The sequence below is a fragment of the Ovis aries genome, chromosome 11, assembly GCF_016772045.2.
Source record: "Ovis aries strain OAR_USU_Benz2616 breed Rambouillet chromosome 11, ARS-UI_Ramb_v3.0, whole genome shotgun sequence".
Classification (NCBI taxonomy): Eukaryota; Metazoa; Chordata; class Mammalia; order Artiodactyla; family Bovidae; genus Ovis; species Ovis aries.
In genome coordinates this window covers 59,767,613-59,783,902 of record NC_056064.1, presented here as the reverse complement: position 1 = coordinate 59,783,902, position 16,290 = coordinate 59,767,613, and the positions used below count along the sequence as shown (strand labels likewise).

At 46.9% G+C, this 16,290-nt stretch overlaps 1 protein-coding gene across 7 annotated transcripts in view; it reads left to right on the top strand.

Moving 5' to 3' along the window:
* Positions 1–15,476, top strand: part of KCNJ2 (potassium inwardly rectifying channel subfamily J member 2) — a 37,298-nt gene extending 21,822 nt beyond the window's left edge. The window contains exons 1-3 of one of the 7 annotated variants that reach the window (XM_042256463.2): positions 4,683–4,846; positions 8,900–9,051; positions 10,138–15,476. In XM_042256463.2, coding sequence (XP_042112397.1) covers positions 10,361–11,644 — 1,284 coding nt within the window. In that variant the 5' untranslated portion in view covers positions 4,683–4,846; positions 8,900–9,051; positions 10,138–10,360 and the 3' untranslated portion in view covers positions 11,645–15,476. Of the gene's footprint in view, positions 1–3,398; positions 4,005–4,682; positions 4,847–5,373; positions 5,757–8,899; positions 9,052–10,137 lie in introns of those variants that run through there. The other 6 variants (XM_060395053.1, XM_060395054.1, XM_027974010.2 and 3 more) reach the window with 6 other exon arrangements.
* The last annotated feature ends 814 nt before the right edge of the window (positions 15,477–16,290 follow it).

Sequence of the window (16,290 nt, the reverse complement as noted above, 5' to 3'; positions counted from 1 at the left end):
TTAGAATCAACAGATTAGGCAGAACACGGTGACAGCCTAGTAAACTCCAAGCACATTGGCAGAAGCAAAAATGAGAAGTGAAGGCTCACTGATGGAGAAGAAGGAAAAACAAGCAGAACAGCTTAAATAAGCTCAGTCTGGGGTCATTTAATGCAGAAGACACTGTTCTTTTTGTATTTTGATGGGCTCTCTATTGCAGGTAAAAATGAAATGACTTATGTTTATTATAATGAATCATTACTGAGTCATTATTCAAAAGTCATCTTATGCTCAGAAATATTGTTACTTTCATTCTTTTCATCATTCAGCTGACATTTGTTGAGCCTGATTTATTTGCTCAGCCATGTGCAAGGCAAAAAGGATATAAAGATAAAAAATTGGCCATGGACTTCAAAATAGTCCCGGTTGGTAGGTGGAAACAGATACAGGGGAAAATAGATCTGTAATAGCCTGAGAGGAACAGAATATACGATACTGGAAATATACACAGAATGCTACAGGGGCCACCAGTTAAACGTTTGAGGATGCATACGATAAGGGAAAAATCATTCCCAATCAAACAAACTTCAATTATTTAGAAAAGCCATTCTGTAATATGTTGCAATCCCAGGCTGCCAGATAATTAAGGCAACATCACTGTGTGTTACAGGGATGACAAATGACAAATAAGGCTTGTGAACTAAATCCCAGTGCTTTAGAGGAAGTTATGCAGGCAGCAGCATGCAGGAAGGACATGCCATTCTTAGAGGCAGCTTATAATTTATACACACAATTACACATATACAGACAGAGCTGAGCGTATAATGGGCATTTAGGATGCAATCCAAGTGAGGGGCAACCCCGTCTCCTAGTGTGCTCTCACAATCCTTGACACAACTGGGCGAGTGTTATGCCAAGCGTGTGAAGTCTTCCATTCTAAAGACTTCCCCACATGTTCCCGTCCATTTCATTCCACTCCTCAGAAGCCCTCCTGATGCTTCTTTCCTCACCAACCCGTTTTAGCACTTAATCACCGGCTGCCTTATCGTGCCATTGAGTCATTCCTCGTACGCATTGTCTGTCTGCTTAGAAATCGTGGATCCTTGAAGGGGGGAAACTGTTCCTGTTCCAGACCTCTTCTGTTTCCCACGTCACTGAGCACATGGCTGAAGTACAAAGTAGCTACTCAGCAAGTACCTTTATAGATCTTATTATGAAGATGAAGTGTTACCAACATGGTAAGTGAAACTGCCTAAGCAATTTCCCCCCAGGTAAGATTACATTCAGTGTCTTAAAATACCCTAGCAGATGACTTGTTCTCGTAGCAGCAGATTGCATACCCAGCCTGTCTATATTTCCAGTCAATATGACATAGTGGTAAAGAATTCCCCTGCCAATGCAGGTGATGCAAGAGACGCTGGTTCGATCCCTGGGTGGGGACAATCCCCTGGAGGAGGAAATGGCAACCTACTCTAGTATTCTTGCCTGGAGAATCCCATGGAAAGAGGAGCCTGGGGGGCTACAGGCCACGGGGTTGCAAGGGATCAGACATGACTGAGTGACAGAGCGCACACACACACACACACACACACACACACACACACACACACACACTTACTTATCCATTTATTATGATTATTAATTATTACTGCAAAGACTAATGAGTGATTCTTGCTACCAGGAAGATGCAAATAACAGGAGCTGCTCTTCTCTTATCATTATAAAATGGAATGCAGTGATGGTTAACGGACCCTTGAAAAGTAAAACTAATTGCTGGTGGTCTTTACTTGAGCACAAAAGAAAGATTTGTGTTCCTGGCAGAACAATGTCTTTCTGCGTCACACGACCATTCATAGTCTGACTGCAGATCGAGACTGTGACTAATATTTGGCTCTAATATTATAGGTGGTTACTGTGGAGGGAATCAGTAAGGACATAATTGTCACTTCCTTGGAAAAATTTAATCCACAGATGGATCCCAACTCCCAACTGCACTGGTGTCCACCTGCATTGGAGATTTTTATTTTTATTTTTTGCTAAATAAGGACTGATTCAGCCAAAAAGATACACTCTCAGGGAAATCTATATCACATACTTGCTCCAAAAAAGTACATTTATGCAAGCACTGAATGGTTTGGAACACTAGAATTTTCCTAATAGGGACATAGTGAAAGGTCTCATTCATGAAAATGCACATTTATATTTTTCTTATAAGATGAAGCAATAGAGTTAATCAATGCTCTCCTGCATTTATAAAGTTTCAGTTATAAACAAAATTTAATTCTTCATGTTTCCTTATTTACCTAAATAATTAAGGGAAGCAGTCTATTCAGATTGGGAAGCTTCTTATTAAAACAGTCAACCTTTCTCTAATTTTTGGCTTCAATAAATAAGCCTTGATGCATATCATTCCATGGGAGGTGAAAGTGAGGTAGATAAGAAGGACTAGGATACACGTATTTATTTGCAATTTATTTCTCATCAGTAAATTTGTACAAACAACCATCATCTGATAACTTTGCATTCATTTTAATAAAAAAAAAAAGATTTTTCCTATCATATGAAACCATCCTGACCTGTGGTGTATTCAGTTTACTTAGAGTAGCATATTAAAATAAATTTCAGTCGTAATTTCAGAGAAATGGTATCCCTTTCTGGGTGACTGGTTTTCAAAAAGAGCTCATTACCTAGAAATAAGAGTGTTGGATTTTTGTGGTTTGGAAAATCCTCAGCCATCTACAGATGCATAGATTGAATGACAATAACAGAAGGCATCTATAAACGATGAATTTCCTCTTTCCATTTGGGTTTAATATGCTTTGAAGGATTCATCGGACCTCTCCAGTCCAGTTAAGAAATCCACGAGGAAGCCCGTCTGAGAGGCAGCTCATTGCAGCGCACTGAGCCGCACCGCATCCTTTGTCCACTGGTCATGCAGACTTATTGTCTGTCTCCAGGCTCTTTCAGCTTTAGGCTACAGCCTGGCTTCCTATACATCCACCCCTCTGGCACAGGTAATCCAAACGGCCTATAAATAGCACTTGGCTTCGCACAGGTTAAAGGAGACCTCCATGGTGTGAACCGTGATTCCCACGGAGAGGGCTTTAAAAGGCAAGACAGTGGGTAGCGGGGCTCGAACCACTGTACCGTCGCCACAAGCGGAATGAAACAGCCAGGCGCTCGGCTGTCAGTCAGCGCCTGCACAGCCTCTTCCAGGCCCTGTTAATGTCAGTGTCTTAGGAAGAGGAGGAAGAGCGGCGCGCTGGCTGAGGCAGGATTCAGAGGGACCCGCGGAGCCCAAGCGCACTTCACCAGCACCTCCTAGGGGCCGAGCGCGCGAAGGAGGCTCGGAGGAGGGTCCCGGCGCGAAGCCGGGTTCCCGGGTCGCTTTCATTCTCGCGCTCGCGCACAGCCACCCCGGCGGGACCGCCCAGAAAGGCGAGCTAGCGGGTGCAAGTAGTTTGGCGTCTCTAGGAGGCCTTGGAGAGGTTTAAACTACGCGGAGGACACATTTGATCGCTTGCGGAAATAATCATTCACCACACACACACACACACACACACACACACACACACACACACACACAGGGATGGCAAACTTGGTGTAAGGAGGATTCTTGAGTATTCTTTAAGAGCAAAGCTTCGCGATGACACCAAAATGCTCAGGCGTGCGCGGCTCCGCAGTGTACACACACACACACACACACGCGCACACACACACGCACACACACACACACACACACACACAATGTTCCAGGGTCCACGCCCGGCTCACACTGCGGTTGACAGCGCTTGTGAAAGGGTCTGCAAGCCCTCGCCCGGTTGCGGGGCGGGAGGGCTGGGAGGCGCCGGCGCGTGGCAGCGCTGAGCGCCCGTAGGAGTTGCTCCTGCGGAGAATTCAGGAGTCGAACTGCTCTGGGTCTAGATCAGCAGAGCGTGCCCGGCGCGCCGGTGGAGCCCGGGATCGAGGGCGGACCCCGCGGCAGGGAACGGGCCGTTCACGCTCCCGAGCAGCCCCGGCTCTCTGTGAGTAACTCGCCCCCAGTCGGGAGAGGGAAGGGCCGGGCAGCCCTGCGCTCGTCGGCCCCCGGCCGGGCTCTGCGCGCCGCGCGCGGTCCCTTTCCGCGTTGCATCGGCGGCTCCTCCTCGCCCCGCTGGTTCAGCCCGGGATTCGGGGAGGCGGGAAGGACCGCGGGGCGGGGTGGGGGGGGAGGCTGCCCCGGGTGGGAGGGAAGGGGAGAGGAAGACGCGCCCCCGGCTGACAGGCAAGCTTCCCAGGCGGCCGCCGGGCGGCCGGGACCCCGGCCCTCCGCGAGCCCCTGGGGGCGCGCGCCCGGCCCCGCCGCCGCCGCCGAGGACAGGAAGCGGCCAGCGAGGGGCCGGCCCGGGGTGGGGAGCTCGGCCCGCAGGCGGGGCTGCAATTAGGCCGCCGCCGGAGCCGGGCCGCGGGCGCCCCACCTGCTGCGGGCCCGGCCGGGCGCGGCCGCCGCCTTCTCCCCGGCGGCCGGGCGTGGGGGCGCGCGGGGCGGGAGCCGCGGCAGGTTCTCGCGCCGGCCGCGCGGGCTCCGCGGGAGCAGCATCCTCCCCCCCGCGCGGTCCCCGCGGGGCCGGGAGCGCGGCGATTGGCCGGCGCGGCCGGGGGCGGGGCCGGGCGGCCCGGTGCCTCGCGGACGCCTCAAAAGAGCCCAGGAAAGCGCAGAGCGCACTGGAGACCCAGCCCGCGCGCAGCCCGCCCCGGCGCCGGCCCGCTGGGTCCTGGGAATTGCTGGTTCGCTTTGCCTCCCTCGCTTGTACAAACTCCTGGATCTCACATGCCTCTGTAACCCCCCACTTCCACTCCATGTCCCATGCTCCTGCGCCGGCAACAGGTAAGGGCTGCTGCGTATTTTCTTCCCTGCTTTGCTCTCCTTGCCTGTGGGTCCCGGGGAGAGGACTCGGGCTTCCGTCCCCGGCCCGGCCCGACCGCCCCAGAGGTGCCCAGCTGTCAGGCCGCCTTTAGTTCTCCCCCACGCGCCGGAGTCCCAGAGCCTGCCTATAGAGTTTGTGTGCGCACCAGAACATCCTCGGAGCTAAAAATACTGAGACATGCTTGGAACAGTTGAGCAATAGAAACATTTTCCTGCAGCATCTGTTTGTGCTCATAACTTCCAGTGCACCAGCTGTAGCGAGATACTCAGTTGGGAGACCCGGGCGAGGGAGCCTCTGTTCGATTCTGTCTCTCAGGAGGAAAAAAAAAAAAAAAAAAAAAGGCAGTGGATGCGTCTAGAAAACCGATCTCAAACCTTGGCAAACCTTGAGACTCAGCGCCGGTCTCGATCCTTGGCGTCTTTCCTCCCCACCCCCTCTGTCACTGCTTCCAGTGTAGCTTGAGTTCCAAACCCAGCAAGCTTGTCTCAAAGTTGCTTTGCTGGGGAAGAGAACGGGAGCTCGCGCTGGATCTGAGCCCTAAGATCGCGAAACTTGCACACCTCCCCTAAGCAGCTTGCTCTTCTTTGGAATAATCCTGTTAATACCGAAATTTGAAGACGGTCAGGTTTCAGGGAAGCACGGTGGTCGAAACGACTTGATTCTGCAAAGGATTGCATCATAACATACAGTCATCATGACAGTTGGGAAAAAAAAAAAAAAACCGAGATAGGAAGTGGGCAGTTTATTGTCTGTGTCTGGGTGATCCTGTCAGCACGATGGTAACTAAGATGCGGCTGTGAATCCTGGGATTTCTATTAACCAAGAATTTACCTTTTAGGAAATCAGGCCTGATTTGGAAGCGTGTTTTGGGTATGCAAAGAATGCCTATTGCTTTGTTCCACTTGCTTTCATTCCGTTAGTAATCGGTAGCCTGTCAGATTTTCTCCCACTGAGGACTGCTGTATGCCTGCTCTGTGTTACCTGTACGCTTGCTAGCTTTTTCCTGCTCACTTTCACGCCCGCTCCAAGTGTTTTATTTTTATATTTCATGATCCAGAAAAATCCCCAGGCTGAGGAATTAAGAGACTGACTTTAAGGATGGTGGGAGGGGTCAGAGTTGGGGTCAAGGTCATGTCACTTTGCTTTCACGCCCTCCCCCTCCCCCCTGCTGGCACTTTCTTTTCATGTTACTGCTCTCCATAGGAATATTTGTTCTGAGCTCTTGTAAACTGACCTTAAAAAAAATAGCACGCATTATTTATACTTCCTTTTACTTCCTGCTACTTCCTTTAGACTTTCCGGCTGCCCAATCCTGGTCGAGTCCTTGCATGACTTTTTGAGTAGCATAAAAGACCGACCCCGTCTTTACCTGGACAGAAGGACAGTTTCAAGCTTTTTTTTTTTTTTTTTTAGTGTTTATTTTTGTTTGCTATAGAGATATATAGTTCAGCAAGTGAGCATACCAAGTGATGCTATATGCATTGTTGAGTATGAAAGATGTGGGGCTCCCATAGGTGAGTGGGTACCCCTCCTCTCCAAGCGCCCCTCCCCCTCCCTTCTGTTTACTGAGCTTCTGAGAGGTTGCTTTGCCAGCCTTGAGCTCTCGTAGCAACCGTGTGCCCAGAGCACACTCAGGCTGGTCTATATGGCGTCAGCTGGGGAATAGCTGCTCTAAACACTCATTAGCAGACCTCTCCTTCAGTCCTTTTACCATCCCTGTTTCCTCTCCTTACTCGGAAACTTTCTCATCTGCTCCACACCACGATCATAAGAGGGGGCCCACTTATTCTCACTTGGTCTTCCTGGTTAGCATGTCTCTGTTCTTGGATGATCCATCCTGGGAATATCTCGGTGAAGGGGAAAATGATCTGGATATATTCATTACACCATGTTATCTCCTTGGCCTCATCTCTGTCTCCAGCTCTCTCTCGTTTAACATCTACCTTGAGATGGAAGCCCTGAACTATTTTTTTCCACTGCTTATGCTTAATTTGGTCTCAGCCTATAAATAGTCTTAACATGAAGAGCAGCACATGTAGCCTCTCCATTTCCCAGAAATACTTTCTTCCTCATTGGTTATGCCCTGGGTAAAAATGATTGTTTGTGTCTGTTAAGTTTATTTCAGGCCCTTACATATTCCGGCTGAAAATGGGGGTACTTGCACATTGTTCATCAAATCACATGTGAATTCTCCCGAGCTGTGCCTCGCAAGGAGGGCAATCACTGGGGGTTTTCATCGGTTCTTAATCAGATGAGTTTCAAGAACTTACTTAGAATGTGGCCCTAAAATGAAGTTGCACGAAAGCCCTATTCCTAATTAAAGTGTTTTCCCAGATGCTCATGAATTGGTGATTTTCAGTGTGAGAAGTGCAGGCAAGGAAGTTTTCTGCTTGCCCGCAGCCATTCAGGCATGTGGGCAGGTTAATAGGAAAGACAGTCTTCAGAGTGGAATATTAAGACAGTTCCCCTGTCAGACTTTGGCAGCGTCTCAGCTTTTGCTGTACCATCAGCTCCACCGAAGTCTGAACACACATCATGTGCGCGCACAAATACACATGAATCTGTTTTGGAGCGCATCTGCTGGAGGTGACAACAGTTTCCATTTTGCCAGAAAAATCTTCTCCCCCCTCCTTTCCAGGCAGAAATGGTAAATTTCTAAATGATGCTCCGCATATGGAACAGATTCTGTCATTAGCAATGGAAATAAGACAATAATAGTCTCTCAATACAGGCTCTCTTCAAGATTCTAAATGCGGAAAGCTATTCATTCGTAGGAAGCTGGTCGTGTGTGTTTCGTGGAATTCAGACGAATGTCTTGGGGTCAAGATTTTTAGAAAGTTGTAATTCAGTCTTTAGATTTCATATGACTGTTATGCTTTAATCTGGAAAGAGAGCAGAAATAAGTCAGAAGAAATTTGAGACTGTCTACTCCTGGTCCCTAATGGTAACTCAGATGGAAGGATTGTTTTGAATCATGAAAAGGGAATTTCTTGGTGTCAGCTTATAATATCCTGAAGTCAGTCAGAACTCACGGACACAAGCCTATCTAAATGAGGCCTCCCTGACCCCCCTCTTTCTTGGAAAAGGCACCTGCATTTGGTGTCATATTATTGTCTATATTTGTGTGGTGTCGAAGGGCTTGGCAGTCTCATATGAGCCAAATGAGCTGAAATCTCTGTTTAAAAAAATTCTTTCTGTGTCCAGGGTCTAGAACCCTGAGGAATCAGAGTCTTGCTTCTTTTGTCCAAGTGCAAACTTCATGGGAAGCAGACAAAACATTGAAGCAGGTGGAAGGGTAAGAAGACACAGTCCCTTCTTTTTATAAAGTAATTCAAAGGCAGTTTCAAATCGGGCATCATTCAGGTGTCAAAAGCTGCCAAAATGTAACACACATTGCAATTTTCACAGATGACTAATCTCAGGAAAAATGTGTTGGGGCACATTCTTGCATAATAACTTGGATAAAGAGGCAGAAATGAAAAGACTGCAACAAGTCATTTTCAAAGACAATACACCTTGCCTTTTTACTCAGGGGGTGCATGAAAACAGATCAGTGATTTGCTGTCTTTGCAGCTGGTCTGGTTGCACATGGTTCTGTTAACTGCTCCATCTGAGTGCGGTTTAGGGGGAGAAAGAAAAAGTGGTGTCCTTGTCATCAGGGTGTCGACGAATCTCTGATCCTGTCCATCCGCTGTTCACTGTCCCCCTTTAATCCAGGAGACAGCTTTGGTGGTTTGAAAGTCAAGCATCCCTATTTTTCATTTCTCTGCTGTGTTCATTTTACAATTTATATTTGGTGTTTTGTTGCCAAAACACCCTAGACTTTCTCCCAGCCTTTTGCAAATCCAGGAAAAATTATATCCTTTGGACCAAACATGGAAAGTCAAAAGTGGGTAGATGATTTTTAACCGCAGGGGCGGGGTTGCCAGGGGCGGGAGATGAGCAGAGAGGGGAAAACTGAAAACTGCTGTTTATTTGTTCTGATTAAGTAAAGGTGAGCATCCTCTCTACAGGAACAGAGGTCAGAAGGCACCCGCTGCAAGTGTGAGTGAGCTGAGGGGGCCCTGTGACTTACTGCTGCAGAGTTGTCTGTGTTTGGAAGCACACAGACGAGGACTCCCAGCCTTATCTCAATCCACTGAAGACCTGATCCTTGAGCACAAAGGTGCTTACTTCCTCGCCTGTCATTACACACGGCAGTCCCATCTCCAGAGAATCTCAGGTCTCTCATTGCTAAGCAACAGGATCACTCTGTATCCCCCAGCGTGAGCCTGCATCTTCAAGTCAGAATCACTTGCAGGAACAGAGATGCTATCAGGAGTTTCTGCTGCTTTTGGTGGCTGCTGTCAGCGTGTGATGTGATGGAATAAGCCCAAAATGTCTCCAGAAACCCGCGTCCCTTTCAGATGATTGGAAGGGCTGTCTGCTCAGTTTTGTCTGTTTAAATGAACTAGTCAATGCTTTTGGATTTCAGCCTCGCCATTGAGGGCTGTCATGTTCTTCCACAATGCACCTGCTGCTCGATGAATATGAACATTCTGCATTCATGTGAAATGCTCTCTGACATGTCCGAGTTCTTAAAGCTTCATAGCAAACCTGAGAGTTAGAAAAGTCTTTCTTCTTCTTAATCACCAGGGACCCTAGCAAGCAGAGAAGGCAAATGAAGAGCATAAGAGGAGACAGGTGGATCTGTAAAGTAGAATATTCTAGATATCTGGCCAAAAGTAGGGAAACAGGAATCTGAGACTTTGGATGAGGGGAAGGGATAATTAGGGATGGATGAATATGTGCCGTCTACTATATTTAAAATGGACAACCAACAAAAATCTGCTGTACTGCACAGGGGACTCTGGTCAACATTCTGTGGCAGCCTGGATGGCAGGGGAGTTGGGCGGGGAATGGATACATGTATCAGTGTGGCTGAGTTGCTTTGCTGTCCACCTGAAAGTATCAACACTGTCAATCAGCTATACGCCAATATAAACTTTAAAAGTTAGGGAAAAAAGCAGTCATGAACAACCACCTCTTCTGTGTTTAGCAACTTCATGTTTTTAAGTGATATAAGAAAATATTTTCTTTCTATTTTTTTAGGGCTACACCAAGAAATGAAAACCCCAGTAATTCAGCATAAAGGACATTTCTGTATATCTGTCTCTGTGTCTGGTTAGGAACTGTTGCATTAGAGAGTGGAACCCTTTCCTAATGAACTTCTTTTGTAATAGAAGATCTCTCTCTCTCTCTTTTTTTGCAGGACCTGTTCTCTGGATGTCAGCTGAGTTACTAAGGTGACTCTGCATGTCAAGAGACAGACCTTGGTAGCCAGAACCTCAAGGCCCCTGGATACCCCATCCCTCCTTCTTTTTTTTTTGTGCGTGTGGGTCCTCACTGAACATTCAAACCTGTTTCTCCAAAGGGTTTTGCAAAAACTCAGACTGTTTCCCAAAGCAGAAGCGCTGGCGTCCGCAGCAGAAGCGATGGGCAGCGTGCGCACCAACCGCTACAGCATTGTCTCTTCGGAGGAGGACGGCATGAAGCTGGCCACCCTGGCGGTGGCCAACGGGTTCGGGAACGGCAAGAGCAAAGTCCACACCCGCCAGCAGTGCCGGAGCCGCTTCGTGAAGAAGGACGGTCACTGCAACGTGCAGTTCGTCAACGTGGGCGAGAAGGGCCAGCGGTACCTGGCCGACATCTTCACCACGTGCGTGGACATCCGCTGGCGGTGGATGCTGGTCATCTTCTGCCTGGCTTTTGTGCTCTCCTGGCTCTTCTTCGGCTGCGTGTTTTGGTTGATCGCGCTGCTCCACGGGGACCTGGACGCGTCCAAGGAGAGCAAAGCCTGCGTGTCCGAGGTCAACAGCTTCACGGCCGCCTTCCTCTTCTCCATCGAGACGCAGACCACCATCGGCTACGGCTTCCGCTGCGTCACGGACGAGTGCCCCGTGGCCGTCTTCATGGTGGTCTTCCAGTCCATCGTGGGCTGCATCATCGACGCCTTCATCATCGGCGCGGTGATGGCCAAGATGGCCAAGCCCAAGAAGAGAAACGAGACGCTGGTCTTCAGCCACAACGCTGTGATCGCCATGAGGGATGGCAAGCTCTGCCTCATGTGGCGGGTGGGCAACCTCCGGAAGAGCCACTTGGTGGAAGCGCACGTCCGCGCGCAGCTCCTCAAGTCCAGAATCACCTCCGAGGGGGAGTACATCCCCCTGGACCAGATAGACATCAACGTGGGCTTTGACAGCGGCATCGACCGCATATTTCTGGTGTCTCCCATCACCATCGTCCACGAGATCGATGAGGACAGTCCCCTGTACGATCTGAGCAAGCAGGACATCGACAACGCAGACTTTGAGATCGTGGTCATCCTCGAGGGGATGGTGGAGGCCACCGCCATGACCACGCAGTGCCGGAGCTCATACCTGGCCAACGAGATCCTCTGGGGTCACCGCTACGAGCCGGTCCTCTTCGAGGAGAAGCAGTACTACAAAGTGGACTACTCCCGGTTCCACAAGACCTACGAAGTCCCCAGCACGCCCCTGTGCAGCGCTAGGGACTTAGCCGAGAAGAAATACATCCTGTCGAACGCTAACTCGTTTTGCTATGAAAATGAGGTCGCCCTCACGAGCAAAGAGGAAGACGACAGTGAAAACGGGGTCCCCGAGAGCACAAGCACGGACACGCCCCCGGACATAGACCTGCACAACCAGGCCAGCGTACCTCTAGAGCCCAGGCCGCTACGACGGGAGTCGGAGATATGACTGAGTCCTCCTGGGGAGTGCTTCCTCTGAAACACGGTCTGTTGGTCAAAGGCCCAAAACAGTTACGCACACGACGGTACCAGGGGCAGGTGGTTTGAGGCAAGTGACCCCAAGGGACTGGGGCTAGCGCGGTGGTTTTAGAGAAAGACTGTAAGCGCAAAGATGAGCCTAAAGCACTAAACAGGCCTCCCCGTGACCCGAAGGCGCATAACACGTTGTAGAATAAGTTATGGGGTGTTTGTGTTTGTGTTTTGTGTTTTGAACCAAACTTGAACTTGCAGGCAAGCCTTGGTTGGTGGGGTGTCTGACTTCTCCAGAATGCTTCTCTTTGGGGAACAAGAATGTTTTTAAATGGCATCACATTTTTCAATGTTTTAAAGGCAAGACTCTGCCTTAACTTTTGAAAAGCTGCTAACTACACCAACACGCGTCGTATTGGTGCAGTGTAGTTTTTTTTTTTTTTTCCTTGTGTGTAATTTAAAACGTCAGTGTTGAACTTTGTTGAAAGCTCATGATATGCGCTTCAAAGTGGCAAGTATTTGGCTATTAGCTGCCAAACGAGAGCCTGATTTTTTGAGGCCAGTAATTTGTTTGCTAGAATTGATTCTCTCTCTCCCTCGTGCTCTCTGTCTGTCTCTCTCTGGTTACATAAGGGCATTATGTAACACTAGCCAAATGGTAGCCTCCGGGCTCTTGTTAATGTGTTTTTTTTTTTTTTTTCCCCGTACAAGATGTTAATGGGTTATCTCAAATTTTAAGTTAGACTACCTAAAATAAATACCAAAGATAATGCACATTTTTGCACAGTGGAGCTTACGCTAAAAGGGAAAGAAAGCCCCACGGCTGCCTTGAAATCAAGAGACAAGAACTTTGAACCTCAGCAAGACCTTGAACTACCCTCTCCTTTTGCACCTTATTGAGAAAATAGAACATCACACACACAGTTGAGTAAAGTGTGGTGCTTTTGATTTTTGTTCTTTCATGTAACTTTCACGTCCTAGGAAGAAGACAGGAAAAATTCACACACACACAGACACAGACACACATATGAAAGATATAAGCAATTTTCCTTTCCTTCGAGGTGGTGCTGGCCAGGCGAATGCAACCTTGAGAGATGATGACCCCTTAGATTTTTTTTTTTCTGGATTTTTCCATGTTTTGCACATTCCAAAATTTATCCCAGAAGATAAGACCTAGGTTGACATGAGTTGGCATCCTCCACGCTGAGCCATCCAACTCGAAAGATCAGTAGGTTTAAACCTTAGGGCTGAATTCCTTGCCCTGACGGAGGGCGCATCTCTGGCTTGAGTTCATTTTCTAAAAGATGCCACGCCTGGCCCGTGGGCTGGTTCTTCCCAGCAGACTGTTTGGACCGAGTCCTCCAACATCTGAGAGGGTTGTGAATGCTCCAGTGAGACGTTAGCACGATGTGGAAGAGCCGTTTTGATGTAGCTCATCAACTTTAGTGTTTAGGAGGAAGGGGAACATTGCCTTTTTTTTTTTAATGATAGAGAACAGAAATGAAAGTATCTCAGTATTTTAGGGTCATCAAGAGCCATAACAACCCTAACAGCGTCAAGAGTAAAGGAGATAATGATCTGAAGTGTCCTTTCCCCCTCGGGGGATCCACACTCGTCTTTGAATCCGAGTGGATCCCTTTTGCCTGTGGAGACCTGGAGCCCGTTACCTGGGGCACATCATTTCCCAGAAGCTTCTCCTGCCTGGCTGCCTGACTCGCTAGGAACATTTGGTTTGGTTTGGTTTTCCACTCTAGCTTAATATAATGGAACTCTGTTTTGGTTTAAAGTTCCTTATGTGTGAATTTGGGGTCGCTGATTTTTTTCTTTTTCAATGGGAGTCTCAAAATCAACTCTCTTTTCGGTATTACACCCCTGTATGCCATTAAAAAACAGCTTGTTCCAGAATCCTGTGTTTTGTCAGCCCGTGACTGGGATGGGCTCTGGTTCCTGACCAGCCACATCTGCATGGGGTGCCTGCAGTCACAGGACAGTCTCTGCTCTTGTCCGCCTTTCGAGTCGGTGGGTTTGAACCCTGTGCAGTTATTTGCATGGAAACCAGGTTAGAACTATCAAGCGAGGGGATGATATTTGAAGTCCAGACTTACAGGCCGATGGGGGAAGTTGTTTAGAGAGTTAGCGGAATTGGGATGGATTGGACACAGAATGTATACTCTTCTGTATATGGCCACCGTCTGCCGTCGATAGGGAGAGGGTGTTGAGGGTTTCAGCTGCTGCTATTCCGATATTTTTGCAAAGGAAAATAATCAAACCAAAGAGTATTCCGTGATCTGTAAATTACATGAAGACACAGTGGAGGGTGGGGGTGACGAAGGCACCCTCTCGTCACACAGTGCTGCCACTTAAAGACTTGAGATATTTGCAATGGGGTGGGTGGAGGGGGGCAAGAATGAGGGAGGGAACTCTTGCAAGTTCTTTCTGAAAAAGAGAAAAAAAATTAAAAATTCTGGTGCACAGGTTTGTTTTTTTTTTTTTCAAGAAAATTTTGCAGAAGCTATGTTTTTAAAGTGTACATTTTATAAAGTTTATCAGATATTTTCATATTTAAAGCCAAATGTAAATAGAAGTCTGTAAAGGGAAGAAAATTGCCATAGAAAGTATAATTTCAGTGCAGCAATTTCTGAGAGCTAGTACCTATATGCTACCGGTTAGCATGGTTTTAGCAAATATTTACCAGCCTTATAAGGTTTGTCTTGCTATGTTCTCCTGTTATTTATTTCAGCATGGACTGTTCATTTGAAAACTTTTTCTAGTTATTAGTATTTTAACAGTTACAAGCTTTAAATGGCATTTTTTTTTTTTTTTTTGGGTCAAGAGTCAAGACACAGTAATGCACAATGTTTTGGTTTTTTTGTTTTTTGTTTTTTTTTTGCTGCATTTTACCTTCAGAACCTCAGTCTTTATTGACTGGGCCTCCTTGCTGAGCGCACACATGTCTCGGGAATGCAGACTGAAGAACTCATACTGAGTATCTGGGGTCTGTTGCTAGATTCTTGTTGCTTCTCTGTTGCAAGCAAACCCCCACTGAATTTATCTAGGAATTATCCCCTTTTGAAGAATCTGTGCCCGTAACTGGATGGGCATTATATTTTTGGGAGGAGGTTTAGATTCCTGGTTATCCTATTTTTAAATAAAAGGTAGACAAAGTGAATTCTATTTTGATTATTGAGAAAGGAATATTAATAGTTTTCTATCCCTCTAAGATTATACTTGAATCAGACATTTTAAGGATGTCACCATAACTCTGAAGTCATTTCCAAATTCCTGATGACTGTTTAGTTTGTTTTACCTGTTTTTTTTTAAAAATTCTATCAGTGCATTATTCCTCCCTTTCCTTCCTTTCTTCCCTGTCAACTCCCATCTCAAACCTCGATGTTTATTCAGTGCATTTTGTCCCCTGAATCTTGTTACCCTGGCAAAAAAACAAATGTCGATTCATATTTGATGATAAGCCACACAGTAAAAGCAAAAAGCCTGTTCTGAGAAGCAGAGTGGATGTTTTTTTCACTCTGTATCTAATAAAGTTAAGGTTGTGTAAAAAGAAAAAACAAGTGTTGCATAGTCGCTTACTCCCAACAAATCCCTTTTCTAGTTATGTTGGGTTTCAACCTCTGGGCGGCGGCGAACTGAACAACTCCAGCCTTTGACAATCCTGAGTCACTATCTTCCCGTGTCCTGTCTTTTTGTATCTGAAGTCTTCCTAATGTACTGCACAAACCATGGATTGTACATATTTTTATATATTATGTCTTATTTTATTATTTCTAAATAAAAAGTTAAAAATTGGAAACAAATCAGTGCAAGAAATTTTTGGGCTCTCTGTGTGATTCCTGTAGCATCTCAGATGGAAACCAAAGGTTCCCAAATGAGAGGACATAAACCCGGATAGGTGGGATGAATAGGACCATAGAAATCTCGAGAACAGGCGTGGTGCAGCGGCAGGTTACCTTAATCCCAGAAGGAGGAAGTCAGGCTCGGATTTTGTTTGTGGACAGAATGCCCTAGGTGGAGAGGAGAGAGAAACATCCGAAAAACAAGCAAACAAAAATAACAAAAACTATTGAATAGAAGGCTTAGATTTTAAGTCTCTGTGTGATGATAAAAGTTACTTTGTTGAGCTTAACTCTGTGTAGGCTTCAGCTTTATATTAGCTCATTTCCCCAAAACCAAATCAGGTTATTATATTCTCGTATAATAAATCAGAGTTGGCAAATATGTCCCATGAAAGGCCAGATAGTAAACATTTTTGGCTTTGTGAAACAGTTCTTTGTCTCAGCCATGCAGCTCTGCCCTCATACTACAAAAGCAGCCACAGATAATATGAAAAAAAGGTGCAGCTGTATTATAATAGAACTTTACTAATAACAGGTGGTGGGCCAGACTTGGTCCACGGCCTATAATTTATTGACCTCTGTTACAGATGAAGAAACCAAGGCTGGATTTTAAAGCTAATGAATCGTTCAGCTGATACTCAAATGCAGGTTTTATCTGCCTCTAAATTTCATTTAATCCACTAAGCTCTATGGTCTTTTAGAGTACATAGTTACCAAGGATATGTGGGTCTCAGAGAAAACATCAATTCCTCTGGCAGATTTTGAATAGCTGAAC